The 16,740-nt window shown below is 40.5% G+C and overlaps 1 protein-coding gene across 1 annotated transcript; it reads right to left on the bottom strand.

The window, feature by feature from the left end:
- Nucleotides 1-997: 997 nt before the first annotated feature.
- LOC307203956 (uncharacterized protein) lies at nucleotides 998-16,681 on the bottom strand. Its single transcript, XM_079955273.1, has 8 exons — nucleotides 16,545-16,681; nucleotides 9,560-9,681; nucleotides 8,015-8,153; nucleotides 6,470-6,591; nucleotides 4,309-4,419; nucleotides 3,232-3,338; nucleotides 1,877-1,967; nucleotides 998-1,289 (listed from the first exon to the last, which is right to left on the bottom strand). The coding sequence occupies exons 1-8, from the start codon at nucleotides 16,639-16,641 to the stop codon at nucleotides 1,173-1,175; spliced, it is 906 nt and encodes a 301-aa protein (XP_079811399.1). The 5' UTR covers nucleotides 16,642-16,681; the 3' UTR covers nucleotides 998-1,172.
- Between the last annotated feature and the right edge of the window lie 59 nt (nucleotides 16,682-16,740).

The following is a 16,740-nucleotide window of genomic DNA, read 5'->3' as shown; positions in this document are numbered from 1 at the left end:
AGCAGGGGGCCGGGTCCACTGTCCCTCAGACCTTGTGGGGGGCTGGACTATATTTTTTGGGGGGTGGGGGGAATGAACGAATTCCTATGCCCCACAAATAACCCAGAGATGCATTTTAAGTAAAAGCACACATTCTACTCATGTAAAAACACGCTGATTCCCAGAATGTCCGTGGACCGGATTTAGAAGGCAATTGGGCCAGATCTGGCCCCCGTGCCTTAGTTTGCGTACCCATGCATTAGGGGATAGTATCAATGATCCATCAAAATGGAGAATACCACCCAAACAGCAAGTGGGGCCATGCATATGGATGTTGAACTCTCCCCTTTGTTAGCAATCAAAATCAGATCAGATCAAACTATTATCAGGTAGTTTCAGTAACAACACACAACATAAAATAGGCATGTTTGCAGATGACATCTTACTATTGTTCACAAACCTGGAAAGAAATCAGTCATATAAGGAATATAAACACAGAAAGCACAGAACAAACAGGCATATCAACACATTATAAAATACATTGAAATTTTTATACCTAATAATTAAAAACCAATAGAAAAATTTAACTATAATCCTTTATCATGGAAGATATAAAAGAAGCTTATGAACTGGTCAAAATTAAATATAGCAAGGTTAAGCAAGATTGCAACAATCAAAATGAATACATTACCTCCACTGACATACTTATTCCAAGTACTACCCATACCACTAACTCACAACAAGATTCAAAACTGGCAAAAAAACAAAACAAAATCCTACTAATTAATTTATACACAATGGCAAAATATCCTGGTTATCAAAAATTGTATTGTATGAACCAAACAAGGAGGGCTTGGGATCCCTTAGTAGCAGACAAAAAAATGGCAGAGGACAAGAAAGTGACTTTGATACAATAAGGTTCAGCTTTATATCATTTGTGCCCTCCTCACACTCAACTCCAACCCTACCGACAACTCATGGCTCTTTATGGAAGGACTCACTCAACTGACAAAAATAGATATATCAAAAGAAGAACTTTATTTGAGCTTTTGTATGCCCCTCTGATTGGGTTATTCTTATTGCTCATTGTTTATGTGTTTGCATTATGAAAAACAGGAATAAAAATAAGAATTCTTGAAAAAGAACTGTAGAACTGCAATTCAATGCAATTTCAATGTCAGTACACATTTATATTAGAGAATTCTGTACAAGTGAATTTGTTCAAGCGCTTCTCTATCAGCAATTTCTTCGAAAAACACATCGTAGTCCAACGGCAGAGCTTCCACCCATTGGCTGAGCTGAATGTCGACCTGAAAAGAAATTAAAATTTCATATTTGCACCTGCTTTCCAGTGCAGGCAGACCTCTTGATTACTGATGAAGGCAGGTAATAAAAGGTTATCAAAATAAAATATTATTCTGCTGCAGGACTAACATAGGTAAGGTTTGCAATGTACATGTGTGTTTTCAGTATCTTGTGACGGATTTGGGACTGCAGTATTGGTAGTATTCACACATTGCTATCTCACTCAACGATATCATTGCAAATGATAGTACTGTGGCCCTCAGTGAACTGATCAAAATCACATTTTCATCTTGCCATTGACACATGTTGCTTCCCCCCACCCCAGTCCTTCTTTCTCACAGGTATAATCATTAAGAACCTGAGGGGAGAAACAGGCAGTTTGCTAGAACTATGCTCAGATCTTCCCAAAGTACCAAATATGAGACCTACTGGCAGGAAGCCATGGGACCTCCATGGTTCTCTCTCTTGCCACCAACCTCACGGATCTAGGAGCTGGACACACAAGGAGGGCTTCTGTTGCACATCTCAAAAAAGCTTTTTCCATAAAAAGGAGAGACTTGACTGCAGAAAAGTTTGAGAAATAACTACTTACCTGAAGCTCCGAAAGAGACTTCTCAAGGCTTGGCAACGTCACTAATAAGGAACCTTTCTTTCTTACATTTTGCCTGATAAATTTCCAGGATCTAGGGGAAAGTAAGTTTAGATTTCACTTGCTTGTGCAACCCTTATGGAAAATTACTTGCTTAGCACGAACTAACATGTTCCAACAAAGTGTAGTTATTATCATCCATCATTTGGCGTTTGTGCTCTGAGAGAAAAATACTAGAAGCTTAGCTTGGCCTGCATGAGCATTACAGCCTCTTTGATATGTGCCTGACATATATGCAAAATTATTTTATAGTACAGTATTATTATGGAGTGTACCCCACTGTTTGTGGAAAATAATATTAACCAGATTTATAAAACATCTTTTTTTTGAAAAATACAAAAAGAAATACTACCAATGTTTATAACAGGTTGCAGCTACCACCGCATAAGCACAAGGCACCTCAATACAATGGATTTTCCCTTTCCATCCTACAGCCCCTTGTCCCATCCCCAAAAGCCTATAGGGTTAGTGGGGCTTACCAAACATTGTAGAATGGGTCATCCAGGGTCACAGTGTATGTGTTAATTGAATTGCCTGGAATTGGGTCAAGGAACTTGTACCAAATAATGGCTGCAATCCCAGCCTCAGGCAATGTCACATATCTGCCACTGCATAACAGGAGAGGAAGTTGGCTGGCTCTTATTTGAGGCAACTATTATCACAGCTGCTGCGAGGACAGGGATGTGAAACCTGTGGCCTTCCAGCTGTGGGGGACTAAAACACTCCAACCTCCTGGCCATGCTGGTTGGGGCTGGTAGGTGTTGTAGTTTAACAACTATATTGAGAGCTCTTTTCCTTGTTGTTGCTGATAGGGATTTGCATGGCTCTTACATCCATAATTTATTCCACTCTTCTTCCTCTATGTCTAAATTCCAATTTACCACCCACCAACTTCTTAAATTTTGCTGTGGGCAAAATTGTACCTCTGTAATAATTTTGTGCATGGATGAAATTAGACATTACGCCACTATGTTTCCTCCCACTATTATTTTCTCATAGGTTGTTAACTGCCTGGTAGCTTCATTTTTTACTTTTGCACTTATAGGATCACCATCAGTTTCCAGGTTTTCTAATATGGTCCACTGGACTCCATTATTAGTTGACATTAAATGTGTCATATATCGCTTAAACGACTTGCTTCATAATAACTACTTGAGTTTGAGAGTCTGGAACTTACGTTTTTCTTACATATACATTTCAATTCTAGCATTTTAAAAGAGGAGAAACATATGTAAGTCTAAACGTATCCTCAGGAATGTATTCCTAGTTTCTAAAAAATTCACGAACACACATCTTACCTGGCCTGTTCCGAGCTGTCAAGGAAATATTCAAAAACATTATTCATCACAACAATGTCAGCATTCTGAAGAAGTGACGCCTGAGTACAAATGTCTGCATGAAGTACCTGAAGGGGGAAAATCTGTAAGCTTCTAACATGAAAGAACATCTGGCAACAATCTCAAATACTGAAATTAGCCCCTTCCCCCCACTGTTCTGGGGGTTCTCCCCCCACAAAGCCATTTTTTGAAGGTGCAGTGGCATAAAGGAGGAAAACGTCATCTTGCACAAGCAGAAGGCTTTGCACAGGGCTTCCGCTGATGGGGTGCATTTGGTGAATCCTACCTAAGACTTCCCCACCCAATTTATTTCAGCAGTGAAACAGCTACTGAAACGAAAGGGTGGCGAGAACAACTGGATCAAGGAAGTGCTACCTCCCATCTTATCAGCTGATTGGGGGGGTGATACTGCTTTGTGCTGGGTTCCTGCTTTGCACAGCATTTTAATGACTCCTGACAACCAGCTGCTTGATGGCTGCTTTGTCCAAAATGGTCTCACAGGCCCAACGGGACACTTGGTGGGCTAAGGTTGGTCCGCAGGCCAGAGGTTCCCTGACCCTGACCCTAAGCAAACCTCTTACTCTTGGCCTCAGCCTCCCCATTTGCAATATGGGTGTAAAAATACTGACCTTTCTTATTGAATTATATGTATTACCACAAGATAGCACACATAAAGTGCTTGGAACATCTGATTATACAAATACTAAATACTATTATTCTGTTCTTGTTGGTTGGTCATGGGAAAACCTTAAAATCATCTTAAATCTTTTTAATTGTTTCAATATTATTAATATTGAATATCCTCCAGCCTCTGTTTAACTCCAGATCTGAGTGTACAGGCTGCTATGGAGTTGGTTTGAATCACATGATGGTTTCAGTCAAAAACATTTATAAACTTCAACTATTTGAGGTATCCTACCAGGTATGTGCATGACTGCGAAGATATTGCAACTCCAGTGACATTATTTTTCTATGAATATTGACTTGCTAGTTCAAAATCTCTCTGTAAATAAAACAAACTAAGAAATACGTTACTACCTTTATTCTTCCATGAAGTTGGTATTTTGCAATGATAACTTCCTGCAACCGGCAAAAGTCTGCATTCATTTCAACACCATAGATCTGAGACGCTGAGCTATAAAAGTAGCCCTAAAAGAAAAGCCAGTGTAGATAGACAGATATATATATAGGTGGACTGAAATGAAATGTTAAACTTTACTGAATTTTATATATATATATAAGATGAGATTGTAAGAATCTTAGAAAGTTTCAGGCCCTGTTCCAGAGGGCTTGGTAGCAAGTGCTCAAAATAGTGTTTAGCCCTACAATAGAAAGTCTACCCTGCCATAATAATTTATCTTATAAATTAGAATAAATGTTTCACAAGAAGCTTGATCAACTTATATGGATTTAACATGACAAATGCTAGAAACCCACATATTAAGATGCCCCTAAATGATAACTATTACAGCTTTCTAAAACTCTTAACCATCTGGCTATAAAAACAGTCTATTCAGATTAAATATGGCAGATTGCCACTTCTATAAATAGAAGCAAAGAATATGATGAAAAGAACTATTTTTAAAAATATGAGTTATGCTTTATCTGGAGGATATATTCCATTTTTAACACCATAAAGTGCTTCAGCTTTCCAAATGTTAACAGGTGTTTCTAATTTAAGATAAATTTAGCAAAAATTGACACTGCATCTACTTCATTTGTTATTCCAGGAAAAAAGGGAATGCCAAGAAATAACTGGATCCTTAACACAAGTGGTCAGAGCATCTAGGAAGGTATTCCAAGGGAAAAAAAGCTCCCCTTTCTGATCAAGATTATGCCCATGGGGGCAGCTTGGTATTTTTAAAGAGCTTCTTAAGACCTTTTGATAAAATGCTATGGTCCTATGCTCGTCTTTTGTTTATTTATTAAGGGGTTTTTATCCTGCCTTCCTAAATCTGAAGGAGCACTAAAGGGATCAATGTCAGTCAATCAAACCATAAGATAATACAACAACAGTAACCAAAGAACTGACTATAACAAATTCAGGTTCAGGCAGGAGACAAGCCAAAATCTTGCTTAAGCAACACAGACATTACCTGATGATACTACATAATTGGGAGGAGTAGTAGACTTTCTCTGTAGTCTCTGATAAGGAAGAGTTTAGCTAGGTAAGCAACTGCTGATTTTTCTTGGTAACAAGGGGAACATATTAAAATATGAGGCTGTCTTAGATCTTTTGAAGTATCTACACTGACTTGCAGAAGCTGTTCAGTGTCTGAGGCCTGTGCTCTAATATTAAATTCCAGCTCTTCCCTAAGGCTGTAGCCTACGAAGGCACACACAAAGTTTGAGAACCAAAATTATACACAGATGTCAACTTTATGGTGAAGCAAAACATGACTGCAAAACTGAACCTGGGCAATGGCTTCCTGATATCTATTTCCTATAAACTGCTGAAACAATTCTTTTAACTATTGAGCGGGATGAAGAAACCTTAGCTGGATTTGCCCAAAACTCAAAAAAAGTACAGTGGTGCCCCGCAAGACGAACGCCTCGCAAGACGGAAAACCCGCTAGACGAAAGGGTTTTCCGTTTTGGAGGCGCTTCGCAAAACGAATTTCCCTATGGGCTTGCTTCGCAAGACGAAATGTCTTGCAGGTTCCTGCGGGTTTTCCCCCCCTTTCCCCCCCTTTTCCTAAGCCGCTAAGCCGCTTATCAGCGGATCCGCTAAAAGCCGCTTATCAGCTGATCCGCTAAAAGCCGCTAAACCGCTAATAGCGCTAATCCGCTAAGCTGTCAATGGGCTTGCTTTGCAAGACGAAAAAACCGCTATATGAAGGGCCTCACGGAACGGATTAATTTCGTCTTGCGAGGCACCACTGTATCACAAGCCCAACCCTCCTCCTCATCCAGAGACTTATCGAGCAGTTATAATAACAAAGTGGCTGTAATATGTCATTGCACCCGTATCTTTCTGGCTTAGAGAAGAGAATGTAGTCATATCACATCTCGGTTTGGAGTAAGATGTACAGTAATACACCACTCATGTTTTGAATAAGATTTTGAGCAAGGTAGGTTATAACATTAAACGGTGTATCTGCAGGACAACACATAGCACAGAAGCATAGAATAACCACCAGGAACAGGAAAAAAGATACATCACAGGAAATTGTTAACAAATTCCTGGACTGGGTTTTACCCCAAAGAGGACCGCACCAAGTCTGGAACCAATGTCAACCACCACCTTTCCTGTCAGATCAGGCAGTACATGCCGAAAGAGAAACTTCAGTTCCGAGATGGAAAAGGAATGAGAAATGAACTCTGGGAAAGAAGAGCAAAATAATTTTAAATATGCAACCTTGCTGGAACAATCATCAAACACTGTCAAATGTTTAGTAGAACATGGATTAAAACACCTTTCCAACAAGAATTATCATTTTTCCACTTGTCTGCTGAGAATAATATTCCCCACCACATTCACATCTTTATAATTTTGAGTAAAACATCAAACTGGACACAATCTTGTATTTCTTTACTTAAAAAATAACCTTAATAATACAGGGTGAGACTGTAGAACTGGACACATTTCCCACTCAATTTTAAGTAATATAGCATAAATTAAGTGCAACTACTGAAGAGTAAACGGTTTAAATGATACTCTGTGAGATCTTAACTGTCTAGTAAGTGCTATGGGTCTGCTTCACGTTGTTCTTTGAACAGAATTGTGAACAAAATGAAGAACAGTTTAGAGTCCTTTTCACATATGAACACATGGTGGGGAAATCAGGACCATATCCTCCAACCTAGAATGCCATATGTTCAACTGAAAGTCTGAACAGAGCCTAGGATGCATACACAACTGGTATATAGACGAGCTCTCTCTGTGCAAACAGAAACTTGCAAAGGGCAGGGTTCCTAATTACACATACAAAGCTTTTCTCTGCACAACTGCAGGCTTCGTTTTTACATTCCAGCTATCGGTACAGAGCTTGAAAGGGGGGGACCTGCAGCTGTGAGTCTGCTCTGTCCTCCAGACATTCCCTGAATGCAACTTAGGGCCTTCTCTGTAGTGACATCCTGACTTTGGAACTTTCTCCCTAAAGGGAACTGTTTGTGCTCAACTTCAATGGTTTTAGCCAACACACTTTTAATTGGAAAAATTAATGTTGGTATAATAAACACACACATATTTTAGTTACAAGTTACACCTAAGACATAAACAACCCCACCGATTTACCTGAACTAAAATTAAAAGTTAATTTATGTTTATTGGTTTTGTTCCTTTTTTATAAACTTTATTGCAAATTTTAAAAACAACTACAAAACGCAAAGCGCTGTCTTCCAAGACAATACATGTACACATGTTAAGTCTTGCATGCATCAAAATAAACCTGGAAAATCAGCTCACTTCAACAGCATTAAGATAATTTCTTCATAGTAGCTGCTGTGACAAGATGAAAGGGAGATTACTTTACTATTGTTAATAAACTATATAAATTAAGGCCATTCAGGCAAACCCATTTTCCTTTTTTTAATGGACTTTCACCTTATTTCCCATTTCATCTGGGAGCACAGTAACTTGTAGATGCTTCCGCAGCTCACTCTGAAAAGCATAGTTCCACATCTGACTGAAACCTGAAGCTACTCCATATTTGATTTCAGGGAAAAACATTGGATCAACTGCATAGGCACACATTGACCAATGCTGTCATTTGGCCTCCAAGTACATCATCTATGTACTTACCTAATGGTGCTGTCCGGTGAGAGCCGCACATTAGACAGTAATATCTGCTCATCTTCCCTTCTTCACACAGTGAGTCAATACAGTCATCATCATAAAGGAATGCATCAATATGAACTGTGGGTTTTGTTTGCTGTTGCAGCTGAAGGAGAAGCATAAAGCTGAACATGTATATTAATCAGCACATTTTCCCCAGTACTAGCTGCACAAAATTTAAGCCCTAGACTTTCTGTTCCACTGCACATAAGTCAGTGGTTCCAAAATTCCCTCCCCCCACAAAGGACCACTTGAAAATTGCGGTGAGTCTTGGCTGGCCACTTCATGATCTTCCTGTCTATTGAACCAATAATAATGCACTGTGCTGGTTGCTCTATGAATTTTAACTGTATTTTTATAGGCACACCATGGAACACCCGAGGGAAACTCTCAGACCACTGGTGGTCCACAAACCACAGTTTGGGAACCCTTGATCTAAATTATGCCTGTTTCCTCATTATTTTGTACCTCTAATTTAACATGTTTTCTCTGTCTAAGGAGTCAGTATTATATATTATACTGCTACATCAATGAGTTATATTCACGGCCAGGCGTTTCATTTGGAGACCCCACATTGCTGTCTACTAAGGATGCACTTTGAAGGTGGCAGTTTCTGCAGCTATAAATGAGAAATAGATAAATAGATAGATAGATGATAGATAGATAGATAGATAGATAGATAGATAGATTGCATTTACTTGTGTGATACTTAATATGTCATCAGTGCTAGCTGGAATATTTATCTTTGTTATAAAGCAAACAGCAAAAGGGGGGAAATTGTGGAGTAATATGAGGAAAGATAGTGACTAATTTTAGCTGATTAAGAGGAGCCAATGGAAGCAAAACTAGCTCCCCCATAGGCAGAGGACATGTAACCCTCATAACCCAGGTCCCACTGTTAGGTAGTAGAAATTCTAGGCTCCCTCTCCCAGGCAGCTAAATTCAGTATTTTTGCCCAAAACAAATGAAGATTGCAGCCAGCTATGCTGGTTCATCTGGAGAGGTGGGATCCAAAAATAACTGCAGTATACTGTTTTTATTAGGATCAACTGAGAAGTCACAGAGAGCAAACTTTTGAGTTTTTCAAAACTCTTATTCAGGATAGATAGGTGAAATAGAGGGAGAAGAAATATGTTTCAGAGCATAATAGGGGAAAAAAACACACCAAAGGAACATTTAGGCAGAAGAAGAATTCTGGGGAACTTGAAAACTTGATCAATGCTTTGTAGTGTTTTATTCTATTTTTGCTGCTTAGATGATTAAGCATGACCAAGCATCACCTGACCTACACTGGGCCAATCAGCACAAGGACACTTCTTCAGCAGTTAAAGCTTATTCCCTGCTCTTCTCTTTCTTGAGCTGTTAAATACAGATGCCCTGGGCTCAAGTTCTGACAGTGATTCAATCAGGTCATTCAGCAACCTGCATCAGACAGAAGTCCCTGATAGCCCTAGTGGTGGACCCAAATCACTAAACCATCTGACACGGGAAGGCCTCAAAGGCTAAACTTACTTTTTGGAGAGCAAAGTGCTCGGAGCTGAGCATGGCCTCTTTTGGCAAACAATCTCTAAGATCTTCAGCAATACTTCTGAGAATAATATCATCATTACTGGATGTGAATTCATCAAAGTCATCTACAAAATATATATGTATATATAAATAAATGATCATGTGGCACTCTCAGGCATCAACAATATTAATGCAACGGTGATTTGCACACAATTCCAGATGTTCAGGATTTTTATTTGAAGAGCAGTTGCACAACTTTTGTTGCTTATTTTTCCTATAGGCGACAGATTTACATGCCGATGACATTACATTTCAAAAAGCACTCGGTTATTTTAAGATTTACTTTAAGATGTAGAAACCTACCAACACGGCAATCTTTGCTCCCCCCAAAGTTATCGTATTTCATTCACTTAGCTATTTAAACATCAAAGATGCTTTTGAAGTATTGGAAGAAGGGCAAAAACATGCAACTGCTTGCTTGTACATTTTAAAACACATTTCATATTTGGGACAAAAGGTATAAGCAAAGGTTTGTTGGAACAGTAATTGAGAAAATAATGGAAAATGGAGGGAAAGCATAGCTGAGTAGTGACATTTATGAGGTATCTTCAACAGTATGAAATATCAATGTGATAAAGTCTCCAAAACTAAGAATTTGACCTGCAGGCTGTTAATATACATTTTATTCCCTGTAGAGCTATTTTCTGCAACGTGATGACTTTTTCAGCTCAGGCTACCTTCTGTATTATTGCTTACCCTCTTCATCCCTGAAAATTACTGCCTCTAATAGCAAACTCCCTTGATAAAACAAGACCACTGAGATACAAGAGGCAGGCAGAAGTACAAAAAGCCTTTTAAAAGGTGGGCATGGCTGATACGCAGTGACTGGCTAGAACTGTAAACAGGAAGAATACTGTTAGGATTGAAGATGCACCGGCAACATTGCCACCTTCCTTTCACCCAGCTACTTAAAGCTCAGACACAATAGAATTCTGCTATGACACAGTTTTAAGGTTGGAACCTTAAGACTATTTTAAATCAATTTCTCTTAGCTTAGTAACTCCCCAAAGTAGTTTCAAGCATCATGATTTGTAGTTACAGTATTTTGAGAAGGAAGGTGGAGGCCAGCATTTTACTGCAAAACTGGTCATACAGGCCCACCCAGTTTACCAATTAAAGGAACATCTTGAGGAGATTTTTTTTTCCTAAGGGAGAAAAAAAAAGAATTTGAAACCTTGCGGTTACTCCAGTATGAAAGTGGTAGGCAAAACCCAGCAAGAACTGAAATCCCACATGAGCTAAAAATGCATCCTCCTATCTCAGTGGCTGTTGTAAGTGTGGCTACAGAAAGTACCATGGGTTATACCCAGTGTTGCCATTGCGCAAGTGTTCCCACACAGTGGGATTTCCTGGCTGCAGCTCCTTGCGAACTCTTAAAATATGTTCAAGAGGACTGGTGGCCCGCAGGCAGGTGAGAGGAGAGACAGGGGAAGTTCGTTCGCACGGAATTGGATGCAACTCTATAATTAGCCAACTTTTTCTTTAGCCATCTTTCTAAGCATATAGATGCAGTAGATGTGCTCCGGTAGCAAACAACTCTTTTCCACTTCCACAAGATCTTCAAGAAGGGTTACAGACTCAAATTTGAATATGCATGTTTACTGTCCTCATGCTGACACAGAAAACCTTGACAGAAAAAAATGCACCCCTCAGCCAGCTAGATTGAAACCAAGATAATTGAACTGAAGTGCCATTCTGTTTGCTTCCCTTCAGCTCAGCAAAAACCTCCATGATAGGCTTGAGGCTGATAGGAACTCCCATACACCCTTCATACCAGAACACACTGCAGAACCTAAAATGCCTCTGGACTCAGGAGATAAAATGATATCTCTGACGGTGTACAAGTGCTGCCACATAAAGAGAAAATAATATCAGAGACAAGTTGTAGTAATATGCAGTTGCTGACGCACACTTACGTGCATGAAAGTTATTCTGATCACAAGTTAACAAGGATGGAAATCAGCAGGCTCCCAGCAGCCTTTGCTTCCTCACCCCACCCCTGTGTTCCTTGAAGAAGCTGGTAGCCAAGCATGGCTCTCAGCTGAAAAAAAACCACATGAATGAAAAATCTCTCTGAAGTAATTTTACAGCCTGCATCTTCTGCATGATTCATTTGTGTAAGAAGACAAATGTCATTCCTTTGGAACCTTTTCTTCTTTACCTTACTGCCAACAGATGGAGAGTTGTTTGATGTAACTGCTGAAACTCTTGAGTAAAATATTCACTTATTTGCAATGCTGTGTCTGTGATTTATTCTAGCCTAAGTATTTTGTGGGAAATATTTAAAGGTGAACGAGGGCAGATGTAAAATCTAATGGAGTTTTAATGTGCTTGGAGCAATCACCACTGTGCTAACTCTGCTATGAGAAAGTAATACTATCTTCCAAACCTCTCTCTCCCACAAGAGCAGCAGAGCAAGGGGAGAATTCACCCACGCTTTATTCTCTCCCTCCCTCTCAAGCAGAGAAGTATAGCCAAGTTACCCTAGAGTTGGCTCCCTGGGCCTGGTTCTGGAGGCAGCAATCGCCTTTCATGGATGGAATGTGGAAGCAGAGACATGTTAAGAAACCTTTATAATCTGTGGTTGTAATTTATGGGTCAGAGAAAAACAAGGCCTAATAAAAATATCATAACAACAGACTTGCTGAATCTGTCCAGTGGCTCATCTAGCCCAGCATCCTGTTCTCACAGTGGGCAACCAGGCACCCATGGGAAGTCATATAACAGGACCTGAGTGCAACAACACTCGACTCTCTTTTAGTTTCCAGCACCTGGTAATAAGATGCGTGGGACACAGTTGGCGCTGTGATCTAAACCACTGAGCCTCTTGGGCTTGCTGATCGGAAGGTCGGCAGTTCAAATCTGCGCAATGGGGCGAGTTCCTGTTGCTCTGCTCAGCTCCTGCCAACCTAGCAGTTCAAAAACACACCAGTGCAAGTAGATAAATAGGTACCACTGTGGCAGGAAGGTACAGTAAAAGGTGTTTCTGTGCGCCCTGGCTTCTGTCATGGTGTTCCATTGCATCAGAAGTGGTTTAGTCATGCTGCCCACATGACCCGGAAAGTGGACAAATGCCAGCTCCCTCGGCCTGAAAAGCAAGATGAGCACCTCACTCCATAGTCACCTTTGGCTGGACTTAACTGTCCAGGGGTCCTTTACCTTTTACCTTTAATGCAACATACATACTCTAGCAGAGAGGGCACCTCCCCTCAGCTTAGCTACCACCCCATGCCAGGTGTCAGTTTATGACTGTAGGCTGACAACATTCACCAGTAACATGAGGGCAGCATCTATGTGCAATAGCTGGTATTGATGGGTTTTGAGGGGCTTTCCTGCCTAAACTATGACTGCATACATTTCTGCCCCCCCAAAGAATCCTGGAATTTGAAGTTTGCTAAGGGTGTTAAGTGTGAGCAGATAAACGAGTTCCCAGGATTCTTTGGGGAAAGTGAGATGCTTTAAATATATGACATGCATGCAGTCTATGACTTTACTCTCCTCACCCTATTCTTTCCCTGCTGCTTGCAAGCAGCTGCTCAAACAAGACACCTACTTCACTAACCAGAGAGGCAATAGAACAAAGCAAAGGCTATTTTTGTCTCTCCAGCAAAGGCGTGCTGCCCCACCCAAAATCCAGGTGAATAGGGTAGATGCCCTCCAGAATTCTGAAATCTGAAACTGGGATCCCAATACATCAGTTGTAAAACTCTCCTTCAGGAGAAAGAAAAGAAACAGGATGCATTCTCTAAGGCTGCAACATGTCTTGCTTATAATCCTTCGCAGAGTTACCTGGGAGTAAAACCCATTGAATTTGATGGGCTTTCCTTCTCAGCAGATATGCACAGACTCCGTTCCCATATGCAAACTACTCGTACAGCACAAATGTTTCTTGAGAAAATGATTGAGATAAAGGGTAACCTACCCTTGTCTTGGAGATGGAAGTAGAGGTGGCCTACATATTCCCTTTATTAAATGTATTTTTAGCTTGCAATTCATTATGTGATTCCAGGCAGGTTACAACATAAAACAAGAGCAATTACAGATAGTTAAGTGTAGGTTAAAAACATGGCATTAAAAGTTCAGTCATAAAAACACCCAGAATTACAGCAGCAGTCCAACATCCCACAAATGTACTGGCAAACAACCAGGTCTTCCCCTGGAACTGAAATGCCAAAAGCATTGGTGCTACTCAAGTTTCCGGGGAGAGGATATCCTGCAATTGGGGTACCGCCACAGAGAAGGCCTTAATATGTATTACCACATGGTGTATTACCCTCAATTCCAGATCATTAACCCAGCAACAAAGACCAGATCCAAAGTTTTTCCTGCTGAATACAGGCCAGTAGTATACAGGCCAAGTCCCATGGTTGTCATAGTCGCATGAAGTTCTAAGCTGGCCATCCCAGGGTGGGCCCAGCATAGATGTTAAAGTCATTCAGTGCCTGTCGTCTGTTCAATACTTGTTCATATCTGTTCAGCCAGTGTGGTGTAGTAGTTAAAGTGGTGGACTAAGACCAGGGCTCAAACCACACACACCCCAGCCATGAAGCTGACCATGTGTCAGTTACTGTCTCTTAGTCTAACCTACTTCACAGGGTTCTTCTGAGGATAAAATGGAAGGATGGAAAATCATATCTGCTACCTCCTCAAGCTCCATGAAGATAGGATGCAAATATAATAAATAAATAAATAAATAAATAAATAAATAAATAAATTGCTGATGATTTCAGGGTGCTGTTTCCAAACTTTATTTCTGCTGTATTTGAGCTCATTTGCACCATAATGGGAAAAATGAATTTAAGCCATCAGTAAATTTAGCAACATACACCTCACAGTTTGTGGGAAGACCACACCAACTGCGCAACAGTGAAGGAAGGGTTGCTAAGCAGCTGCCTAAAGATAGCAATGTCTATTTCTATTACGGTATAAAACCATAGGGTTTCTGTAATTTGGTAGAACTCCTCTCTTATACTATGTATGCGAAAGGAAAAAGTATTTTAGTGTTTTCTAAGCAAGACTGGTCACAAACTTTTACTGATGCAGCCACCCAATAATTCTTAATAGCAGCACCACAATGCCATTGTGGGGCAGTGCTGCAAAGATCCAAACACCAGCTGACCAGAGAAAAAATTCACACCAGCTGTAATCAGGGTGCAAGAGAGGGACACCTGGAAAGCAGGTACAGTAAGGGGCTGTGTTGATGTTGATGATTCCATATTTTTCAATGTGCTGAACTCAAATCCATCACCCGCTGGTTATCTCATCTATTAATATGAATCCAAAATGATAACTTGTAATGCTATTTTAAAATATTTTTATCAAATGATCTCAAAGTCTATATTAAGATAACCCAAACTACACATCCCTGTTTATTTGGCCAACAACAGAGGCCAGAGACTCCCAAAGAAACCAACAGTTGGAGCAGTGCATTTTTTGGGAGAAGGATACGTTCCCCAATACTACTTGTTCTTTAGTTAGTGGTTGTGGCCAAAAGTCTTCCTCTTGCCATGACATTCATCCTGGAAGAAAATGCTACCTCCCAGCTCCCTTATTCTTCGGCCTGGTGTAAGGCAAATGTTCTGTGACGACTACTGTTTTCAGGTTCAAGATGGAAGCAATGTACCCATTACCAGCTTTACATGTGTTAGAGAACATGACTGTTTCAACAACCTAACACAGTGGTTCGAACATTGTGAGGATGGTAACTATTGGGATGAAGCAAATAACAGATAATGGCTTTCCATACTGCAAATGTGCACTAATTAATGCTGAGTAATTTCAACTATTAGTTATATTCATAAATGCATATTAAGGAATTATGTGACAAGTTTTCCTACATTTCTGCAGTTTATGCCAGGTATGGGGAACAGATGTGGCTAATTTTCCAGTTTTCATCAACCCTAGACAGCATGGCCAATGATCAGGGGTGAAGGGGGTTTGTAATCCAACAATATATGAAGGATCACAGGTTCCTTTACCCTGGTTTATAGTCTGTGCTTCGCGTAAAAACAACAACAACAACAACAACACCACACACACACACACACACTTACGGTAAGTCTGAAGTGTTCTGACATGTGATTTCAGCACAGGTAATCAATGTTGGTAAGAGGTATAACATTGATACCTTGCACTCATAAGCAGTTATGATCAATAAATGCATACAGATATTGATAATGCATTTTTGCTTTTTGGCTGTTAATAACAGATCAAGTTGCCCAAGGGTTATAAATTCATCAGGTATTGCGACATACTCAACATACTGAAAGAATCTTGATATAAAAAAGGAAACTTCCCCCAAGTTTTCAGGTTTGCCTTCAAAATATAGGATTTTGCAGCCCAAATATGAAGAACATGCTATTTTAAAAAAATTCCTTCCAGTAGCACCTTAGAGACCAACTAAGTTTGTTATTGGTATGAGCTTTTGTGTGCATGCGCACTTCTTCAGATACCTGTTCAGATGCTATTTTAAGTCTGCATTGGCTTCCAAAACCAGTACATGGCCCTTAGGTCCAGCATCATGCTTCTCATGCCAGCCATCAGATGCCTGTGACAGAAAGCTGAGCATGAAGGAAACAGTCCTGACCCTTGTGCTTTTGTACAACCTGGTTACAGAGGTGTAATGACTGGGAACATCAAACATGCAAACTATCATTAGGCTTGGTGGAACCCAAAGTAACACACTAAATTGGGGCAGGGGAGGGAAGACGGCCCGAAACAGCTGGTCGATGACTGAGCATACTCAGTGGGCCCTGAATACTGACCGATTATTGGGGGTGACTGAATTGGGGGGGGGGTATCCTGAACAAGAACACCCCATGCTGCAACATTTTGTTGCAGGTCTCGCTCGTAAGAAAACTGTAATGCAAGCGCAGGAAGAAACAGGCAGTGGAGTAACTGATAAGAACCGAGGAGAAACGTTGCTTACTGGTCGTTCTCATCCAGTGAAGCAGGCGGGGCAGATCCCCCGCCCGCGCACCCCGCAGCACGTTCAAAACAGCCTGGCGAGCCGAAGAGAAATCCATGCTTTACCTAATGAACACATCGCGCATGCGCCGGGAAGACCGCCCTCCCTTCACAATCCTGACTGGCGGAATCGAGATACGTCAGCAAAGGCTCTGCCG

The sequence above is a fragment of the Podarcis cretensis genome (assembly GCF_951804945.1).
Source record: "Podarcis cretensis genome assembly, chromosome: 1".
In the NCBI taxonomy this organism is placed as follows: domain Eukaryota; kingdom Metazoa; phylum Chordata; class Lepidosauria; order Squamata; family Lacertidae; genus Podarcis; species Podarcis cretensis.
This window is presented reverse-complemented; position numbering and strand designations above follow the sequence as displayed.

What these genes read in the sequence shown, in the direction of transcription:
- LOC307203956 (XM_079955273.1), bottom strand. Translation starts at nt 16,641, where the DNA reads ATGGATTTCTCTTCGGCTCGCCAGGCTGTTTTGAACGTGCTGCGGGGT. An exon ending in TCACCGGACAGCACCATTAG is followed by an intron (nt 6,592 to 8,014) that starts GTAAGTACATAG and finishes CTTCTTTCCCAG; the next exon opens with AGTTCATTTCTCATTCCTTT. An exon ending in GACAGCTCGGAACAGGCCAG is followed by an intron (nt 1,968 to 3,231) that starts GTAAGATGTGTG and finishes ACTTTCCCCTAG; the next exon opens with ATCCTGGAAATTTATCAGGC.